We start from the raw sequence: 17,540 nt of genomic DNA, 5'->3' as shown, positions 1-17,540 counted from the left end.
GCTAACCCAGAATCTCTACTGCAGGGATCTAGTGTTCTCACTTCCAGAGTCAGGTTCACAACCTGCCCTCTTAACTCCAAAGGTCATGTGATAGTATATTAATTTTGTTGAATTTTTAGAAGGCATAATAAGATGTAGAGTGGGTTAAAAAGATTCCCTCAGAGACTCCCTTTTGGTTTGAAAAATAAAATGGGGCCATGTGAGGAAAAGGAGGTAGTGAGAATCACTGGAAAATACACTTCCGAAGTGGGAAGAAGAGATGAAGAGCAAGAAAGGGAAAAATAAGATTAAAAGGGGAAGCCAAAGTGTAGATAGAAACAAAGGGAAGGAGGAGGAAAAGGAGTGAAGAAAAGGGAGTTTCTGCCCATCGGAAGGAATGCAAGGATGGAGGAATAAACAGCAGAGGAGAATGAGGCCAACGAAGGCATTCCAGATGTGCTGGAAATTCCACAGGAAATAGATGGGACTGTGGAGGAGGAGGGTGAGGACCAAAGAGGCAAGTCCGCACTGCCTGCACAGGGGATGGCCACACACCACCCTTCTCTCAAAAGGGCCCTCCCATCCAGTCCTACCTGGCTAGAAGGACGGCGCTCACCACTTGAGAGCTTGAGGGTTGGGGGGAGTAAAGTTGGGGGGAACAGAGGGATCCTCATGGCAAGTTTCCGACAAGACTGAGGAGGAGCCTTCCCCCTGTGTGGAGAAAAAGGGAGGCTGTCATTTCTATGGCAGGGAAATGGCTTTCTGAGTCACCTGGTGTTTCAAATTTAGGTCTGGGTGGTCCCTTGATGTGCCATTTGGAGTGGCAGCTTAACACCCCCACCTCCCTCAGCACCTGCAGGGTAGCACAGGACCCAGCTTGCCAAAAATGCAGTGGTACTGCTAATTGACTTCTTGGCTCTTCCCCACCCTCTCCAGGGATGAGATGTGATGACAAATTTGTTTGTCCTACTACATCAAGAGAGCTGAGAAAAGATATTTGATTGACAGCTTTTCAGTGGGATGAGGCAGCCTGGTGGGTTGAGTTTTGATGCTCTACTTTTCATACCCAAAGAGAGAATGTTGTAAAATGAAGTTAATTATCCCTTTACATAAATAAAGAAATTCAAAACTCTTTACTGGAACTCCCTTCAGCAGCATATATATGTGACAACTGGAGCCATGCTGAGAAGATTATTGTGGCCCTGGAGTTGAGTGGCATACGAATTTATGAGGTGTTCTATATTAAACAAAAATATTTACTGAACAGCAAGAAGGTGTCAGGCGTTATTCTTAGGTATCTAGAGTGCAGGGCATGGGCAGCAGCTAATAGAAGTGGAGAAAATAGATGAAGCTCTTCACTCCTTGCTGCTTACACCCTATGGGGGAAAGACGGCCAGACTTAGAAAAGAAATTGATGACTGACTAGGCAGTAGTCTAGAATAAAAATGAGGAAAAGGTCAGAAATAGGAGTTGGTGGTAGTGTGCAATAAGATTTTTTTCTTAACCTTTATGTGTACGAATGTTTTACCTCCCTGTATGTCTATGCACCACTTACATGCCTAGTGACCACAGAGGCCAGAACAATGTGCTGGGTTCTCTTATACTAGAGTTACAAACAGCCATGAGTGAACATGTGGGTGCTAGGATTTGAACTTGGGTGCTCTGGAAAAGCACCATTTTCCCCTTAAAATGTCAAAGGCTTGTGTAAAATAGTTTTCAGATATCAACTATACTTTTATGTATTTTGCATTAAAAGTGCTTAGGATGTATGTATTGATAATTTTCACTATCCCATTTACCCCAAATGAGGACTTAAAAATTAGAGATATATTGAGAATTTAAAATCCACTTAGTAGTAGAAAAATGCAGTCAACAGTGCATGGTGGCGTGAACACAGGACAGAAATCTGAAAGGAGTCCCAAAGCTCCCGCCCTGAGTGTGCAGTCTTTTTTGTGTATGGCGGTAGGAAGATAGAACACCTCTCAGTCAATTCCTGATGCTAAATTGGGGTTTTGTGAGAAGACGGAACCATAACTCAAGACCATCTACTTAGCTGGTAGAGAGTATTACCGTTGGAGTCTCTGCCTTAACCCAATATAACTAATTCCATACTGCCACATCATCTCATTTCCAGGAAGGGAAAATCCAGAAAAGGAGGGAGAAAGCAAGTTACCTGGGAAGAGAAAAGGAGGAAGAATCAACTGCCCCCAAGTGAATCTTTGTTACAACTTTGTTGAAACTTCAAACTCATCACCTTTTAGAAATCAACTGGTAATGGGAATCTGTGAAGCAGCCTATGCCACACCAAGCTTAAGGGGTAGCCCCTTCACAGGCACAGGCTTGTCAGTGTGCCTCTCTCATAATTACATAGTCCACTTGTTCAAGAGAAGTTCAAATTTTTTAAGTAAGGACATTTCTGACTTTTACACAGCATGGATATCTTTGTGATAATGCCCCAAAGGGAGTAAGTGGGATGGTTACTATTCTCTACAGTTTCAGCTCCAGAGAGTCAAAGGGTGGCTGAGGCATGGCAGCGCTTTTAGAACGTAGGCATCTGTGAAAGCAACAATGGGCTCTTTGGTGACTTGGCTTCATATCTTTATCTGTCTAGACTGAAGCCTGCTTGCCCATCTCTCCTACTTCAGGCCTGCAGTAGATGGGGAAACAGCTTTTGTAAACTCTACCACACAGGAGGAGCAAATTTCCTGCCGTGCACAAGCATAGTTTCCTACAGGCTGCATGTCTCTGTCAAAGTGGGACTAATTCAGATATTAAAGAATTCAACACTGCTGTGAGAGGCCTTCCTATCTCAAGCATTGGCTAGTTGAGTTGCTTGGCTGTCTCTCCCACAGTAAACAGAAAAAAGTTGAATTTGATTTTAAAACTATCTTCTTTAGAAACCACTAAATCCTAAGGAATGACTAGGCCTAACTGAAAGGACCCATGAATCCAAGCAACTGAAATCCAAATGTTTTGCATGGCCACCATGGGCCTTACTCAAACTGGAACATTTGAATTTATTCCTCTCTGGAAACTTTAAAGGGTGAAGAGCCTATACCCCAAACCTGAGGCCTCTCCAGAGTCAGGGAAGTCACAGGGAATCCTCCATACAGAAAGCTACAGCCTCCAGACCACTGACTTGACAAGAAACCAAATAGAACTTTTAGAAATAAAAGAAAGCATACAGCTTGAGAGTTAAAACTTAGCGGATGAGCAGGGTAGAGCCAGTGTGTCAGAAAGACAGTCAGAAAAATACCTGTCCCCAGGGAAGCACAGAACAAAAAGGTGAAAAAATCCCTGAAGTTAAGAGGGGAAAAAGGAGTAAGAGTCTATTTTGTGCATGTGTGCATGCATGAGTGTAAGGGCACACACACACACACACACACACACACGCAGATGTATGCATAAATTTGCATGTGTGCACACACACGTGTGCATGCACACACACATACACCCACGCACACAGAATAAAATTCTAGAAGTGAAGGAAAACATTGCACAGAAGCCACTGTTTGTCGACATGACATCTAAGAGTCTGACAGAACAGATGAAGCTCAGTGTCTGGCCATTGCAAACACACAGATAGACGTTAGAGTCATCTGTCTGGTCAATTCAAACACACAGGAACATTATAGAGTTATCTATCTGGCCATTTCAAACACAGAGATACATTAGAGTTATCTTTCTGACCACTTCAAACACAGAGATACATTATAGAGTTATCTGTCTGGCCATTTCAAACACAGACACATTATGGAGTTATTTGTCTGGCTACTTCAAATACACAAAAACATGTTAGAGTTATCTATCTGGCCACTTCACACACACACAGATACATTTTAAAGTTATCTGTCTGACCATTTCAAACACACAGATACATTAGAGTTATATGACCACTTCAAACACACAAAAACATTATAGCATTATCTGTCTGGCCACTTAAAACACACAGATACATTATAAGCTGTATAAGACAATGAAAGTTGTGTATCTGGCCATCAAACACTGAGATATATTAAAGTTATCTGTCTGGCTACTTTAAATACAGATACATTTTAGAGCTATCTATCTGTTTGGCCATTTCAAACACACAGATACATTATGGAAACAATGTAAAAGATAAAAGGGAAAAGTATAAATGAAGTCCAAGGGAAGGAATACAAATCACATCTATAGAACTACACTAACACTTAACTATACCAGCAGATGTAGGAAGGCAGCAGAATTTTATCCCTAATGAGCTGCCAGAAAGTAACCACCCATACAAAATTCTATACCCAGGGAAAATATCACTGCAGAAGGAAGGCAATGTAGATTCTGGTACACATTTTAAACTAAAGAATGTTCATTCAGCAAAGAAGGCTATAAGCATGTAGATGAAACTGAATGAACACTGATGGCATGGCATATGCTAGTCTCATATATTATGATTAAATGTCTTTATGGTCATCTCATGCCATTACCCTTTTCAGTGTCTACCCCATTTAAGGACATCTAAAAACTGGGGACACATTGTAAATATAGGTAGAAACTTCTGGAGAGCCTTGGCTCTCACTGAAGGAACCACTCATATCAGTGAGGTGCATAACTAATGTTTTTTGGTTTTGCTAGTTTTACTGTATTTTAGAATAGTGGCCAGAGACACTGAGGCTTTTTTATTAAAATTTATTCTAATTTTAAAAAGTCTTTATGATCACAGTAGATTTCAAAAATAAGTTGAGATTGGACAAAGGGAGTAAAAAATGGTTCTAATATCTCCCAGAAGGAAAGTAAACATATCTCAGTTTTATGTTCAAGAAAATTGATAACCACATTTGTTTTCTAAAAACACAATTCTTTGCATAGATAAAAATGAAAAAAAAAATAACTTCATATAGAACTGATAAGACCAAGCTACTGTGTGGGTTAATCAAGATTTGACAATAAGTCAGGCATGGCCCAAAGCCTGTTGGCTCCCACTGAGGAGTTTGTGTTCCCAGAAGGAGTTCTAATTGATACTGGCAGGGAAAATCCATGCTTGTCCATCAAATAGTAAAGATTAGAGGTATAAATGAATTAGGTGAAGAAGGGTCTAACTTTAGCTCCCCAAGTTAAGTCTTTTCCCTGTGAATACCAGGTCAAATGTCAGCTGCACCCAGGGTTCCATCTCAGAGACCGGCAGTGGTTCCTAGCATGATTAACTTCATACCTAAGATGAGCCACTCACCTTGCCTCAGAGATGCCAGAGGGAGAAATGAGGAAACTCAATCTATAGTCTCCTCATTGACAAAGAAAGAAGAGGCAGTAGCTACGTGACAAAATGTTCTTTGGGAATAAATGAAAAATGCCCTAAAGCTTCTTGGAATTCTCTCTTGATAAAGAGCTAAATTAAAGCAGAAAACCTATGGCCTAAGAAATACCAAAGACAAATTAAGTGTCAGAGAAAAAAGAAATTACAAATTTATCGACTGTTTTATGAGGTCAGGCAGACAGTTCATTAAAAGTCTAGTCAAAGGATGATTCCTTTAATGAGAGCCAGTAGCCACAGAATGATCAATACACATTGGGATATCTGCAACAGATTGAGGGCAACATGCTAGAATAAACCTCTTTCAAATGTTCAGGAGTAAGAGCAGAAGGCCTCTGTATCATCACAACTTGTCGTTTAAGTCCACACAAGCAATGGCTGCTTGGTATTTGCAGCTGAGCTCTTGAATCGCTTCCAACACAATTTATATACACTAATTCTTTCTTATTGGCTTGGCAAACCCAGGTATAGAAATCCCAAGGAAACCAATTATGTCACTGAGTTGGAAGCCTGAATAGTGTTCTTGCAAGCATCTTATAGATTCTGTGGCTGAATTTTGCAAAAATACATATCTTAGACACAATTGAAGACATACATTTAAGGGCTCAGTGAAGCAGGTGACCACCAGGAAACCCGTATCTGAATATATCTCTGGAAGGGAGAATTCTGTTGAAAAGGAACTGAACATTACCTTTAAGAATGTTTATTGTCTGTAACTTAATAAGTCTCAGTGGGACTTGGGCACAGCAATGGACAATTTGATCTTATGTCAAATCCAGGGTCAAAATATCTATTTGTTATATAAATTGCCTCTAAGGATCAAACCTCCATTTTTTTTTTTTTTTGCTATGCTCTCAAAAGTTACAAGACAATGGAACACACTGTGCTTTTTTATAATAAAAATAAAAATGAATTCTACCTACTGAAGGAGTCTGCTATCAGTCACAAGTGGGGCAGTCCAAACTAAGCTTTTGCACTGGGTCCATCATATGCTCCCTGGCAAACAGGGACCAAAAAGATTAAAGATATTGTTTCTGACTAACCATACTTTCCTTTCATTGTTCTGTTGCAAGGTTAGTAAGAATATGAGGACTCAGGTTCATTGGGAGCCTGAGTGTGCTGCTGAGTGAAGGCTCCATTTTGCATGAACCTTCAAGGCAGCTTGCCCTCTGCTGGGCCAGGGAAATGCCTTGCCACTGAAGTCCTGTTGGCTTTCACCAATTGGATAAATTTCTTTTGTTCAATTTTTAGATCTCCTTTGACTTTTAAAAGACAAGAATTTATTTATCAACAAGGAAGACTATATTATGCAGATAAGTCTAGGGTTCTGAACATCTCAAAATAGTAGATTAGGATAAAAAAAAAGTACAGACAAAAAGAGCTTTCTCCATATTCAGGCCATGACTGTGGACACTGACCTATGACTATACTACACAGATGAAGTGGGTGAAGGGAGAGTGAATTAGTATGTTCAATAACATGCTGAAAGACACTGAAGACTGAGGAGAGATGCCATCTCCTGACACTTTTGCTACAAGCAAATGATGATGTATTATCAGGTTCTATTTAGAACGCTTTTCTATACCATTTTTGAGAAGGGCCGCTGCTTCCCAGAACTAAGAGTGACTTTTGGGCATGTTTTCAGGTGAAGCTTGCCCTGTATACAGTTCTTGTCATAAACTCGGAACAGTTCATAAATTTCTAGATGTCATAAAAATCACTCTGCCTTGTCATCACTCTTACTGAATGGAGCTGACTTGGTGAAGCTGTTTTATGGCTACTATTGACTATTTTCATTTCCTTGAGTTTTTCCTCTTTTCTTTGGTTGCTGCTCTTATTCATTTGGTTCATATCTATGGCACGCTCCAGAGCCCTTCCACGATCGCATTCAGGAAGGAGGATTTCAAAGGCAGTGCTATTCTATTTCTGGTTCACATCCCACAGTCATAGAGCACTGAGGTCTGTCACTCACCCTGGCCTTTCCTAATCTACACTTGCTGTCCCGTGATTCCATTCCCATCCCACACTGGATGTGCCATTTCCCTCCACTGCTTACTACTGTTGCTTGCAAGTCTGGATCTGAAGTATCCTCCAGAGGTCCATGAATAAACGCTTGGTCTATGTACCAAGTGCTCCAAGGAGTTAGTGGGACCTTTAAGAGGTGAGGCCTGGCTGGGCCTGGTATCTTACATACCTTTAAACAGTAATGTGGAGGCTGAGGCAGGAGGACCGCTGTGATTTTAAGCTAGTCTAGATTGCATAATGACCCTGTCTCACTTTTTTAAAGTGAATCTAGTGGGAATACATGAACTCACTGGGAATTTTCCCGTTGAAGAAAACATTGGGACTCAGGTCTATTCTCACTGATTCAGGTTTTGCTGCTGAGCATGAACACAATTCCTCCACCATGAACTATTTCCACGACATGGTGTGCTACTATAGGCCCAAAGGAACAGGGACAAACAACATGGGACTAAAACCTCTAAGCTTGTGAGTGTAAATAAACCTTGTCCCCTTTTAAACTGACCATTTCAGGAATTGTGTCCCAGAGGCAGACAGCTGACTAACATCCTTCTTGCTTCTGCTGTCCTTTTCTTTCATTTGCTATGCAGCATACAATAGGACTACATGTGATTTATTTTGTTTCACTTTGTTTGGATGGAGACAGTGTCTTACATGTATGGCTTCAAGCCTGATATGGAGCCAAGGATGACCTATAAAAGTCCTGATCCTCCTGCCTCCTCCTGCCAAGTGCTGGGATTATAGATGTGAGCTACCATGGCTGACTTCACATGTGATTTCTTATTTTATTATCAAAGTAATAGCTATAAAAACACATTCTTAAGCTTCAAAGAACACCCTCCAACAAATGATTTGGTTTGACATGGAACCAACAACCTTCAAGGGCTACCTTAAAATCCACTTACAACGTGATGGCCACAAGAACAGCCTCACAGATGAAAGAGAAAATATTTTGTGGTTCCTAGTTACACTAAGAAATAAAGACAAGAGAATGATTAAGAATTCCTAGGAACACTGTAGATCTCTAATAATCAAAGAGCCAAGAAAGAAGAAACAAAAGCCTCTGAATATATAGTTGTAGCACAAACTGCTCAGCACCCCCAATTACTGTTTATTCAGTACTCCATGAGAAAGCATCCATTGTGTTTAGGTTTCTGGCAACCACAGAACCAAGGAGCTGAACTTTCTCCACCTCTGTGAATGAGTCCTAGTCACAGTAAGGCAGTCATAAATATTACACTCTCTTCCTTGTGATTGCTTTAGGAACCAGATGTGGTTCCATTATAGCAGATGAGAAATTTAGTGTGTGGGGGTGGGATGGGGTGGGGATTGGGGGGTTCTGGAAGGTTTTCACCAATCCTAAGAAGGGTATAAATTGGGGGTATTTCCTTTTCTTCTTTTAAATGGTTCTACGTAAGATGATGACACAGGATCCTTAGCAACCATCTTGTCCTCAGTGTTAAAGTCTGAGAGCTGCAAGCATCAACATCAAAATTCTGAAAATGCTGACTCTCGGGGAGGTTGCTAAGCCACTAAACCAGCTACCTGTCTATAGAACTGGCTAGCCATCCCTGGAAGTGGTCAGCTATCCCTAGAAATGGCTGCCCATCCCCAGAACCGGCTGCCCACTTGCTGTGGTTTGAATGAGAAGTGTCCCCCACAGATTCACGTATTTGAACACTTGATCCCCAGTTGGTACCACTGTTTGGGTAGATGACATAGAACCCTGCTGGTAGAAGTACAACACTGAGAGTGACCTTTGAGGTCTTAAAGCCTCAACCCACTTCCTGTTCTCCCTTTCTCTACTTCCTGACTGTGGGTAGAGATACAGTCAGCCAGTTTCTTGCTCCAGCCACCTGCTACCCTGTCTCCCTTGCCATTATGTTCTCTCTCTCTCTCTCTCTCTCTCTCTCTCTCTCTCTCTCTCTCTCTGTAATAGTAAGCCAAAATATACTCTTCTGCAAGTTGCTTTTGGTTATGGTGTTTTATCACAACAGAAAAATTACTAATATAGTACCTACAGTATCCCTAGAACTGTGCCTCCATCCTTAGAATTGTGACACTACTCAAACAGTAATATTGCCACTTATGAAGTTGTCACTGTTTAAGATAATTATTTATCTATTCAGTTAGTTAGAAACCTGGCCTCACTATATGGGCCATAATCTCTTAGTCTTCTGTCTCCATCCCCCAGTTAATGGGATTATCTATGCATGTGAGCAAGCCAGGCAGGTTAATTTAATTTTGTGGAAAACTGGACTCTAACAGATAAGTTGACAAAGGTTATTAGTCACGTTAATGTTTGGTTGTATCCAGTGAAGAAGCTTTAAGGTGCTTTAATAACCACTTACTTAATTTGATTTTAATCATGATGACATAGGACAGTCATACGTGTGATAATATATGTCTATACTCCTGGCACTGGGGAAGCTGAAGGAGAAGGAATCTGAGTTTACACACACACACACACACACACACAATGAGGGCTAGAGAGATAGCTCAATCAGTAAAGTGCTTCCCTTACAACATGAGGACATGAGCTGAATCTGTGCAATTTACACACATAAACAAATCTATGTGTAGTGCCATACTCTCATAATCCCAGCACTGGAGAGAGAGGCAAATGGACCCCTGAGTCTCTAGCCAGTCAGCCTCATCTACTTGGCAAGTCTGAGGCTAATGTGAGCCCGTTTCAAACAGTAAATATGGCTAGTATATAAGAAATTATCTTCTGGCCTCCACATGCACACGCACATAAGAATAAACATACATACAATATCTTAAATTGCTTAAAGTAAATTGTATAATTTTAACATATATGCATTGCATTTGATCTATGATTAAATATTTCACAATGTAGAACCAACACACACACACACACACACACACACACACACACACACACACACACACGCTCAGAAGCCAAACAAAACTGAAAGTAACGGTAGTTGTCCGAAGGGCTCTTAGAGGTCTAAAACTGGCTATGAAGCTCACCATAGGCAAATTTTATTACACCAGGATAGAAAGTGATGACAAATCCAACAGTAGATGCTGAGCTTGAAAATGTATGTGTCTGAATATACATACTTCTGGCTAATTCATATTTTTCTTAAATTTTAGTCAAATCTGGAGCACATGAGTAAGATAGATTCTGGAGAGAAAATACAGTGCCCCCTCCCCAATATGCCCTGAAGCCACAAAATGCCAAAGCTAATCTGCCATTTAATGTCCTCAGCTCAGGGACTCCTTAGCATCATTACTCTTGTGCTTTGGAGCCATTATAAAGTAAAAAGGGGTCACAAACACTGTGACACCAGATAGCGAATCTAGCATCAGAGAGCGCTACTGTGGGCTGTGCCGGCCAGAGGGACAGTGCACACCCAGAGTGGCTGAAACAGTGCTGTGAGGTTTCATCAGTTGGCTGCAAAGTTGTGCAATTTAGGACATCATGAACTGTTCACTCTGTGAATTTCCCACTTAATACTTTTAGACCATGAATGGCTGTGGGCAATGAAACTCAAGGAAGTGAGACTAGCAATATAAAGGGAGACTACTGTGTGGCAATTTCTAAAGTTACACTAAACTGAATCTCACTGTACTGGAATAAGCAGCACTGGCTAAGCTTTTCTGAATTGGATGCTAATAGGAGAAACTTAAGAATTAACAACATACAAACTATCAATTCTTGCTCGAGGATTTATATGGCTAAGCCCTAAATCTGTAAAGATAACAAATATTAAGTGACTATCATATATAATAAACATAAAGGATGAAGAACAAAAATAATTCAGAAAATATATTTAGAGCTAGGTATGAAGAACCTCTCCGAAGCAGACTAGGGAACAATAAATACAAGTAAATAAACCTAACACTTGAGTTCCGCAGATTCAATAAGCACTTAGATGGAATGGCAATACTTTCCAGAATCTGTATTTTCAACTGTAGCTTAAAAGGCAGGCAAACCTAAAAAGCACATTTTTTTTTAAACAGAGAAAAACATCCAGCAATAAATGAAAATGGATAGAACGTTCTAGAACTGAATGCTGTTGGCTAACCCACAAATACTTGATTTACAGATAGTTCATTCAACTTGATGTCTATAGCCAACTAATTTCAACAAGCCACAAGCACAATCCGCTCTGATTTATTGTTTTCGATTGAACCCAGAACCTTGTACATGCCGAGCACTCTCAGTAGTACTGAACTACACTCTGAGCTACAATAAAAATGTAAAGGGCAGCACTGATGAGCTGTTGCTTATAGGGGCAAAGAAATGTCTTTTTTTTTTCCCCTCCTGGTTTATGAAAGATTTTGTTGGGTCAAGATCATGGCCATCTTGGTGAAGGGTGTCCTCTGCTGGGCAAAATTGGATATCACAGCATTACAAGATGAAGTTGGTTAGTTAGATTAAAAATCCCTTGCCCAAGCCACTTATCAGACTAGCTGAAAACCACATCTGTGGAGAGGGTTCCACACACTCATACTTTTTAGATAATGCCAGTTGGTGATGAATACTTGCAGAATATTGCTATATTGTTACTACCACAAAAAAAGATGAGTTTCACACACAAGGATTGACCTGAGAAGTTGTGCAAGGTGCTTATGTAAACCAGGAGATGCTATTTTTACTGCATAGAAAGCAAATGAGCCAAGGGTGTACAGATGTCCAGTATTATTTACCTTGGGCTTTTCATCTAGGATCTGCTGGCGGACCTCCTTGTGTTTCTCCACGAGTTTTTCCTGTCTTTTACTCTGTGCTTCCTCTAACTGTAAGAAAGTTACCAGAAGAAAAGTCATATTAAGAACCAAACAAAGAAATAAAGCTTTTATGTATGTTACAAGAAACAAAGCAAAACAACAACAAAAAAAAAACACCAAAGTTTTTCAAGTCTACAGCATCAGTTATCTGGTATTCCAGGAAAGAACTGCCCTTTGAAGCTAGGTAAGGGGAACCCAGGGCAGTGCAGGGTGGTGATGGGTAGACACACATTTTTGTTTATGTCTGAAAATTTCCATAACACAAATTTTCTAAAAGCTTAAAGACTGACCTGGATGTGGGTGTCATCTTTATCACTGTTATCATTGTTAGTAACAATGAAGGGATCTTTTGGGAACTCCCTTTTGGGTCACATTTTTAGGGTTCATAAGTTGGGCAGTGATTCATCCCCATCCAGTTTTATAGTCCTTTTATTTAGCTCTTTTCTACATGCACTTCTCAATAGCCAGATCATGTGCACTTTTATGGGTTATCATAAAGCAGCTGAGTGCCGGTGACAAGTGGACACAACAAGGCACAGCTCTCCTCCTAGAAGTTCACAATGAGCCTGGCGGTTGCAAAGGAGACAGAGGTGCACAGACAGACATACCCTCTTGATGTACTGCACCACCTCCTGGATGTATGACCGGATCATCTCTGTCTTCTCCCTAAATGGAAACGAGCCACAGATTATATCAACCCAGCTGCAATTCCAGACTTCTATGCTTTTACTGTCAATGCACAGTATGTGGGGGCAGTGGTGGTATGTGTCTCCAGGCATAGGCCCTGTTTTTATTAGATGTTCCCAAGGTTGTCTAACAACTTGGGGAATGGGTATTTAGCCATTTCCCAAAAGGGATCTCTTCATATTTTTTTCTAAAAGGCCCAGAGTGACCCTGTTTGAGAGCTTACTGTAAAAAACGTTACAGTGGAGATTGTAGTGGTGTGGAGACTGGCCTGCATAGGCTCACAGGCTTAGTCACCAAAGAGTGAAAATCATAGGATTAGAAGGATTAGGAGGTGTGGCATTGTTGAAAAAAGTGTGTCACTGGGGATGGACTTTGAGGTTTCAAAAGCCCAAACTTGGGTCTCTCTCTCTCTCTCTCTCTCTCTCTCTCTCTCTCTCTCTCTCTCTCTCTCTCTCCTTGCCAATCAGGATATAGCTCTTAGCTGCTGCTCTAATACCTGGAGTGAAGCCATACTCCTGCCATGATGATACTGGACTAACACTCTGATGCTGTAAGCAAGCCCCCAATTCTTCCTTTTATAAGAGTTGCTTCGGTCATGGTGTCTCAGCAGCAGTAAAACAATGACTAAGGCAGGGATCATGTGGTAGTACAGAAACTTTACCAGTGGGCCTTTGGTCAAGACACTGGTTCTCTATCAGAGAACAACAGTTCATCATTCCAGTTAGGGAGGGGTCTACTTTCCACTCACTCTTCCATCTGGCTTTTGTCTTTCGACTTGGCTTCTGTTATCTTCTCCTGCCTCTTTTTATCCATCTTCTTCTTTAATTCTTTCTTCTCTCTGAGGTTACAAAGGGGGAAAATCAGACAAACCCAATAGCAGTCTGGAACCCATGCACTCACTTCTATTCAGGACAAGTGGGAGAGAATGCAGGCTTACTTTTCGCAGATTTCCTTGAGCTTCTTTAACTGATTGTTCTGACACTCTTCGGCAACATCTGTCAACTTCTGGATAAGCTGAAGAGAGAAAATGCCAGTTTGGTGTTTTCCAGGATCACAGATACAGGCTCCCATCCCTGCCCTTCCCACCCCAAACACTAGCACATGGAGTCAGGCAATCTGTGGTGGACACCGAGCTGCTGTTGGGGTCACCAGAATCTATCTAACTTTGGCAAGGAGGACATGGTTTTAAAGGTTTCTACCTCTACTCTGTAACATATAAAAAGTAGTAATTGGGGACTAGGGATATAGATGAGGGATAATAAGCTTTAAAGGTATGATTTGGGCCAAAACTCTACCTTTTCTGAACTAACATTTTCTTGATTATAATTAAATCATTGCTACATTTACCTCGGGCAGGTAGTGTGAAGCTTAAATAAAATAATAAGTACGATGTAAATGGAAGTTATAAAAAGCAGTGCAGTAGAATTCTGGTTTCTGGCTGTATTTTTTGGTCTTGTTGACTTGCTTTGAAGATGCCATCAGTTACCCATCTCAGAAACAGATGTAGTGTCCTTGCCGGGGTAACTTCAGTTGATATAAAGAACACCAGGAGTGCTTTTCTGTGCTGTTGTTGAAGCTTGGGTTGTGTGAATGGAACAACAGTATTGTTCTGCATCCACTTTCTTATCAAACCAAGATTCAGGACAGTAGCAACTGCATCTTTGTATCCTTTGTATTCCATATGGTTCTCAACATGCCCAATGAATACTTGTCAATTACATGAAAGTCAATTTTCATGTCAATCAACCCTCACTCCTTATTCCACCCCAAGAGTCTGTAGAACCTCAGGTGGGTGGGGCAATAGGCTTCAACTCTTTTACCGGAGCATAAACTATAGGGCATGGACTTCCTTCGAGAGGCCCCACTTCTGTTTCCAAGGTGAAGATTTTCTTCCCCAAAATATACAGAGCAAGATGAGCTGACTAGTGCTGTAGAAGTAGTATTTATCATAATAAAAAGTCAGTCTTCCCTCAAGATCCATGGAGGATTGGTCTTGGAATCCTTCACATTTATCTAAATCCATGGACGACTTGAGCTAAATGGTGTAGCACTGGTAATATTCACATACCCTTCTGTGTACTTTAAATACAAATTGTTTATAATATTCAGAACACCCTAAATGTTGAAAATAAATTCAGACAGGCTCCACATCCAGGGTCTTCACCTCTGTTTGATGCTGCTCTCCATTGTGGTTTTCAGAAGTTTTTTTTTTGTTTTTTGTTTTTTTTTTTTTTAAGTCCTTTGAGCTAGGCAGTGGTGGCACACACCTTTAATCCCAGCCCTGGGGAGGCAGAGGCAGGCAGATCTCTGTGAGTTTGAGGCCAGCCTGGTCTACAGAGTGAGTCCCAGGACAGGCAGGGCTACAAAGAGAAATCTTGTCTTGAAAACACACACACACACACACACACACACACACACACACACACACACACACACACACACTACTCAGTAGGTAGAACTCCTGCTCTGCTAGCAAAAGGCAGACATGGCCATTCCTGTCTGTAATCCCAGCATTGATTTCAGCAGCTTAGAGAGATCCATGTTCACTCATGACAAACATGGAAGTTGGAGCATTTGTATGTAAAGTGGGTTAGATCTGAATAGCTATCAAGGAGGATGTGGGCCACAGAATGCCTGTTTCATCATTTGGAAAAGACTGCCTCAGCATGGCTGCCACAGTTGAGGAAATCATGCTTCAATCGGTGCCATTTATCAAACTGTCCAGATGTAAAACACTGTTGTTTTTTTTCCATAGGGACCCCCACAAAGTGTCAGCTGACTACTTCACTCCTTTCCATAGAGACCTTTTTCCTGTTCCATTTGCCCAAATGTTTCATAGAAATTACTCAAGAGATTCTCAACTTTGGAACATCAGATTCTCTTGGGGAGACTTCTGAAGAATGCAGATTGCAAGGCCTTGTTCCTGGGCTTGTGGACTGTAGGTATCTGGTGTCTGGGCCTGAGAATGAGTATTTTCATAACCTTCCCAGGGAGTATGGATGCTTTGGTAGTCCCTGAGGTATCAAGGCACCCATTTGAATTTGACAGCAATCACACTTCCCTTTCTACATTTTCATCTCTCATCCACATGATCCCAGAATACTTTATTTTCTGGATTATTTCACCATCTGCTGACATTTTTGGCTTTCTTCCTACCTATTCTCCTCACCCTTAGCACTTTGGCAATCAGCCAACAAAGTCACTAAACTAGAGACCCCTGGGCTTTGCACCCACTCAGTTCTGATATTTACTTGAATTTGGGGTAAGTCCTTAAACATGGCTGTACCACAGTCTCCCAAACTTCCCCTGGCTCTTCATCCTCAGACACTGTGAACTTGCTTTTTGTTGTTCCCACTGAGTGGGGAACTATTCATTTCAGCCCAAACCCAACAGATATTGATCAAGCACCTACTTATAGACCTGGCACTGTTCTAGAAGCCTGCCTGATGACTCATCTGGATTGTTCTTGTTACTCATGTCTTAGGATCAGCAGCTCCAGCATGACAAGGACACACATTAGAAATGAAAACTCTCAGGCCCTCCACTAGAACAATAATTCAGGCTCTGCACTTCCTCGAGATTCCCAAGACAAAATGTGCACCTTGGAATTTGAGAAGCCCTGTCTGGACTGTTGAGGAAGACGCTGACATCATTAAAGAGGCCATTTCAGTTTGTCTGGCCTCTGTCTCAAGGTCTTTGGAACTTTGCCTGTGCTCTCTTCATTACTTCAAACTCAATGTCCTCATCTTTGTACCCAGGGTGGTTTAGACAGCTCTGGGAAGATACACACAATTTTTTGACAGACCATATCCCATATCATAGGTCCGTAATTTGGTTTGTCTTTTTATCCCAAATAACATTTCTTTGCTTCCCCTCATGTCTTCTCTACCTGAAAAAGCATTTCATGTTCTTCTCTGAAATGTCCTGTCTGTGTGGGATAAACTCCCTCTATGCAAAAAACCACATTTCTATCTATCCTCCCATGAATCTTGTTCTGTCTTTTACTCTCCTCCGTTCTGGTTCTAAATTGGATAAGAGAGTCCATTTGTTGCTTTGTGCCTTTAATCCCAGCAATCTGAAGACAGAGGGTCAGCCATTCAAGGGCAGCCTGGGCATACAGTGAGACTTTGTCTCACAAAACAAAACACAAGGCAAACAAATAGAACAAATGAAGAAAGACAAGTGATTCCCACACTTCAGTGACCCCCCCTTCTCACTTCCTCAACCTTACCACCTGTTGTGGGTTTTTGTTTGTTGTTTTTTTGTTTTGTCAACTTGACACAAGCTGGAGTCATCTGGGGAGAGGGAATCCCAGTTGAGGAAATACCTCCACCAGACTGGTCTGTAGGCAAGCATGTATGTCATTTTTCTTGATTAATGATTGATGTGAGAGGGTCCAGTCCACTGCAGGCAGCGATGCTCCTGCTCAGTGAAAACTGAGCAAGCAAGTAAGCAGCATTCTTCCATGGTGTCTGCTTCAGTTCCCACCTCCAGGTTCCTGCTCTGAGTTCTTGCCTTGGCTTCCCTCGGTGAACCATGACTTGGGACATGTAAGTCAGACAAACAAGCCCTTTCTTTCCCCAGTTGTCTTTGGTCAGTGTTTTATCACAGCAACAGAAAGCAACCTAAAACACTGCATCATTTCTGCTTCAAATACTGGAATTCACCTCATCTTTCATTAAGATTTCAAAACTCTTTGTTGCAGAACTTACAGTTCAGTTCTTAGAATTTTAATTATTTCACAGATTCCTAAATTTTTCTGGTTCACAGAACCTTTAGAAACTCAGTGATGTTTTGTTCCAATGAT

At 41.2% G+C, this 17,540-nt stretch overlaps 1 protein-coding gene across 2 annotated transcripts in view; it reads right to left on the bottom strand.

Moving 5' to 3' along the window:
• The window catches only part of Plcb1 (phospholipase C beta 1), a 696,401-nt gene that overhangs the window by 73,130 nt on the left and 605,731 nt on the right, over positions 1-17,540 (bottom strand). The window contains exons 28-32 of one of the 2 annotated variants that reach the window (XM_036183929.1): positions 13,671-13,747; positions 13,482-13,571; positions 12,655-12,712; positions 11,969-12,055; positions 573-690 (exon numbers count right to left, since the gene is read on the bottom strand). In XM_036183929.1, coding sequence (XP_036039822.1) covers positions 592-690; positions 11,969-12,055; positions 12,655-12,712; positions 13,482-13,571; positions 13,671-13,747 — 411 coding nt within the window. In that variant the 3' untranslated portion in view covers positions 573-591. The remainder of the gene's footprint in view (positions 1-572; positions 691-11,968; positions 12,056-12,654; positions 12,713-13,481; positions 13,572-13,670; positions 13,748-17,540) is intronic. The other variant, XM_036183928.1, reaches the window with a different exon arrangement.

Source organism: Onychomys torridus, chromosome 4, assembly GCF_903995425.1.
Source record: "Onychomys torridus chromosome 4, mOncTor1.1, whole genome shotgun sequence".
In the NCBI taxonomy this organism is placed as follows: Eukaryota; Metazoa; Chordata; class Mammalia; order Rodentia; family Cricetidae; genus Onychomys; species Onychomys torridus.
Note: the sequence above shows the minus strand (reverse complement) of the source record. Positions and strands in the feature narration are given on the sequence as shown.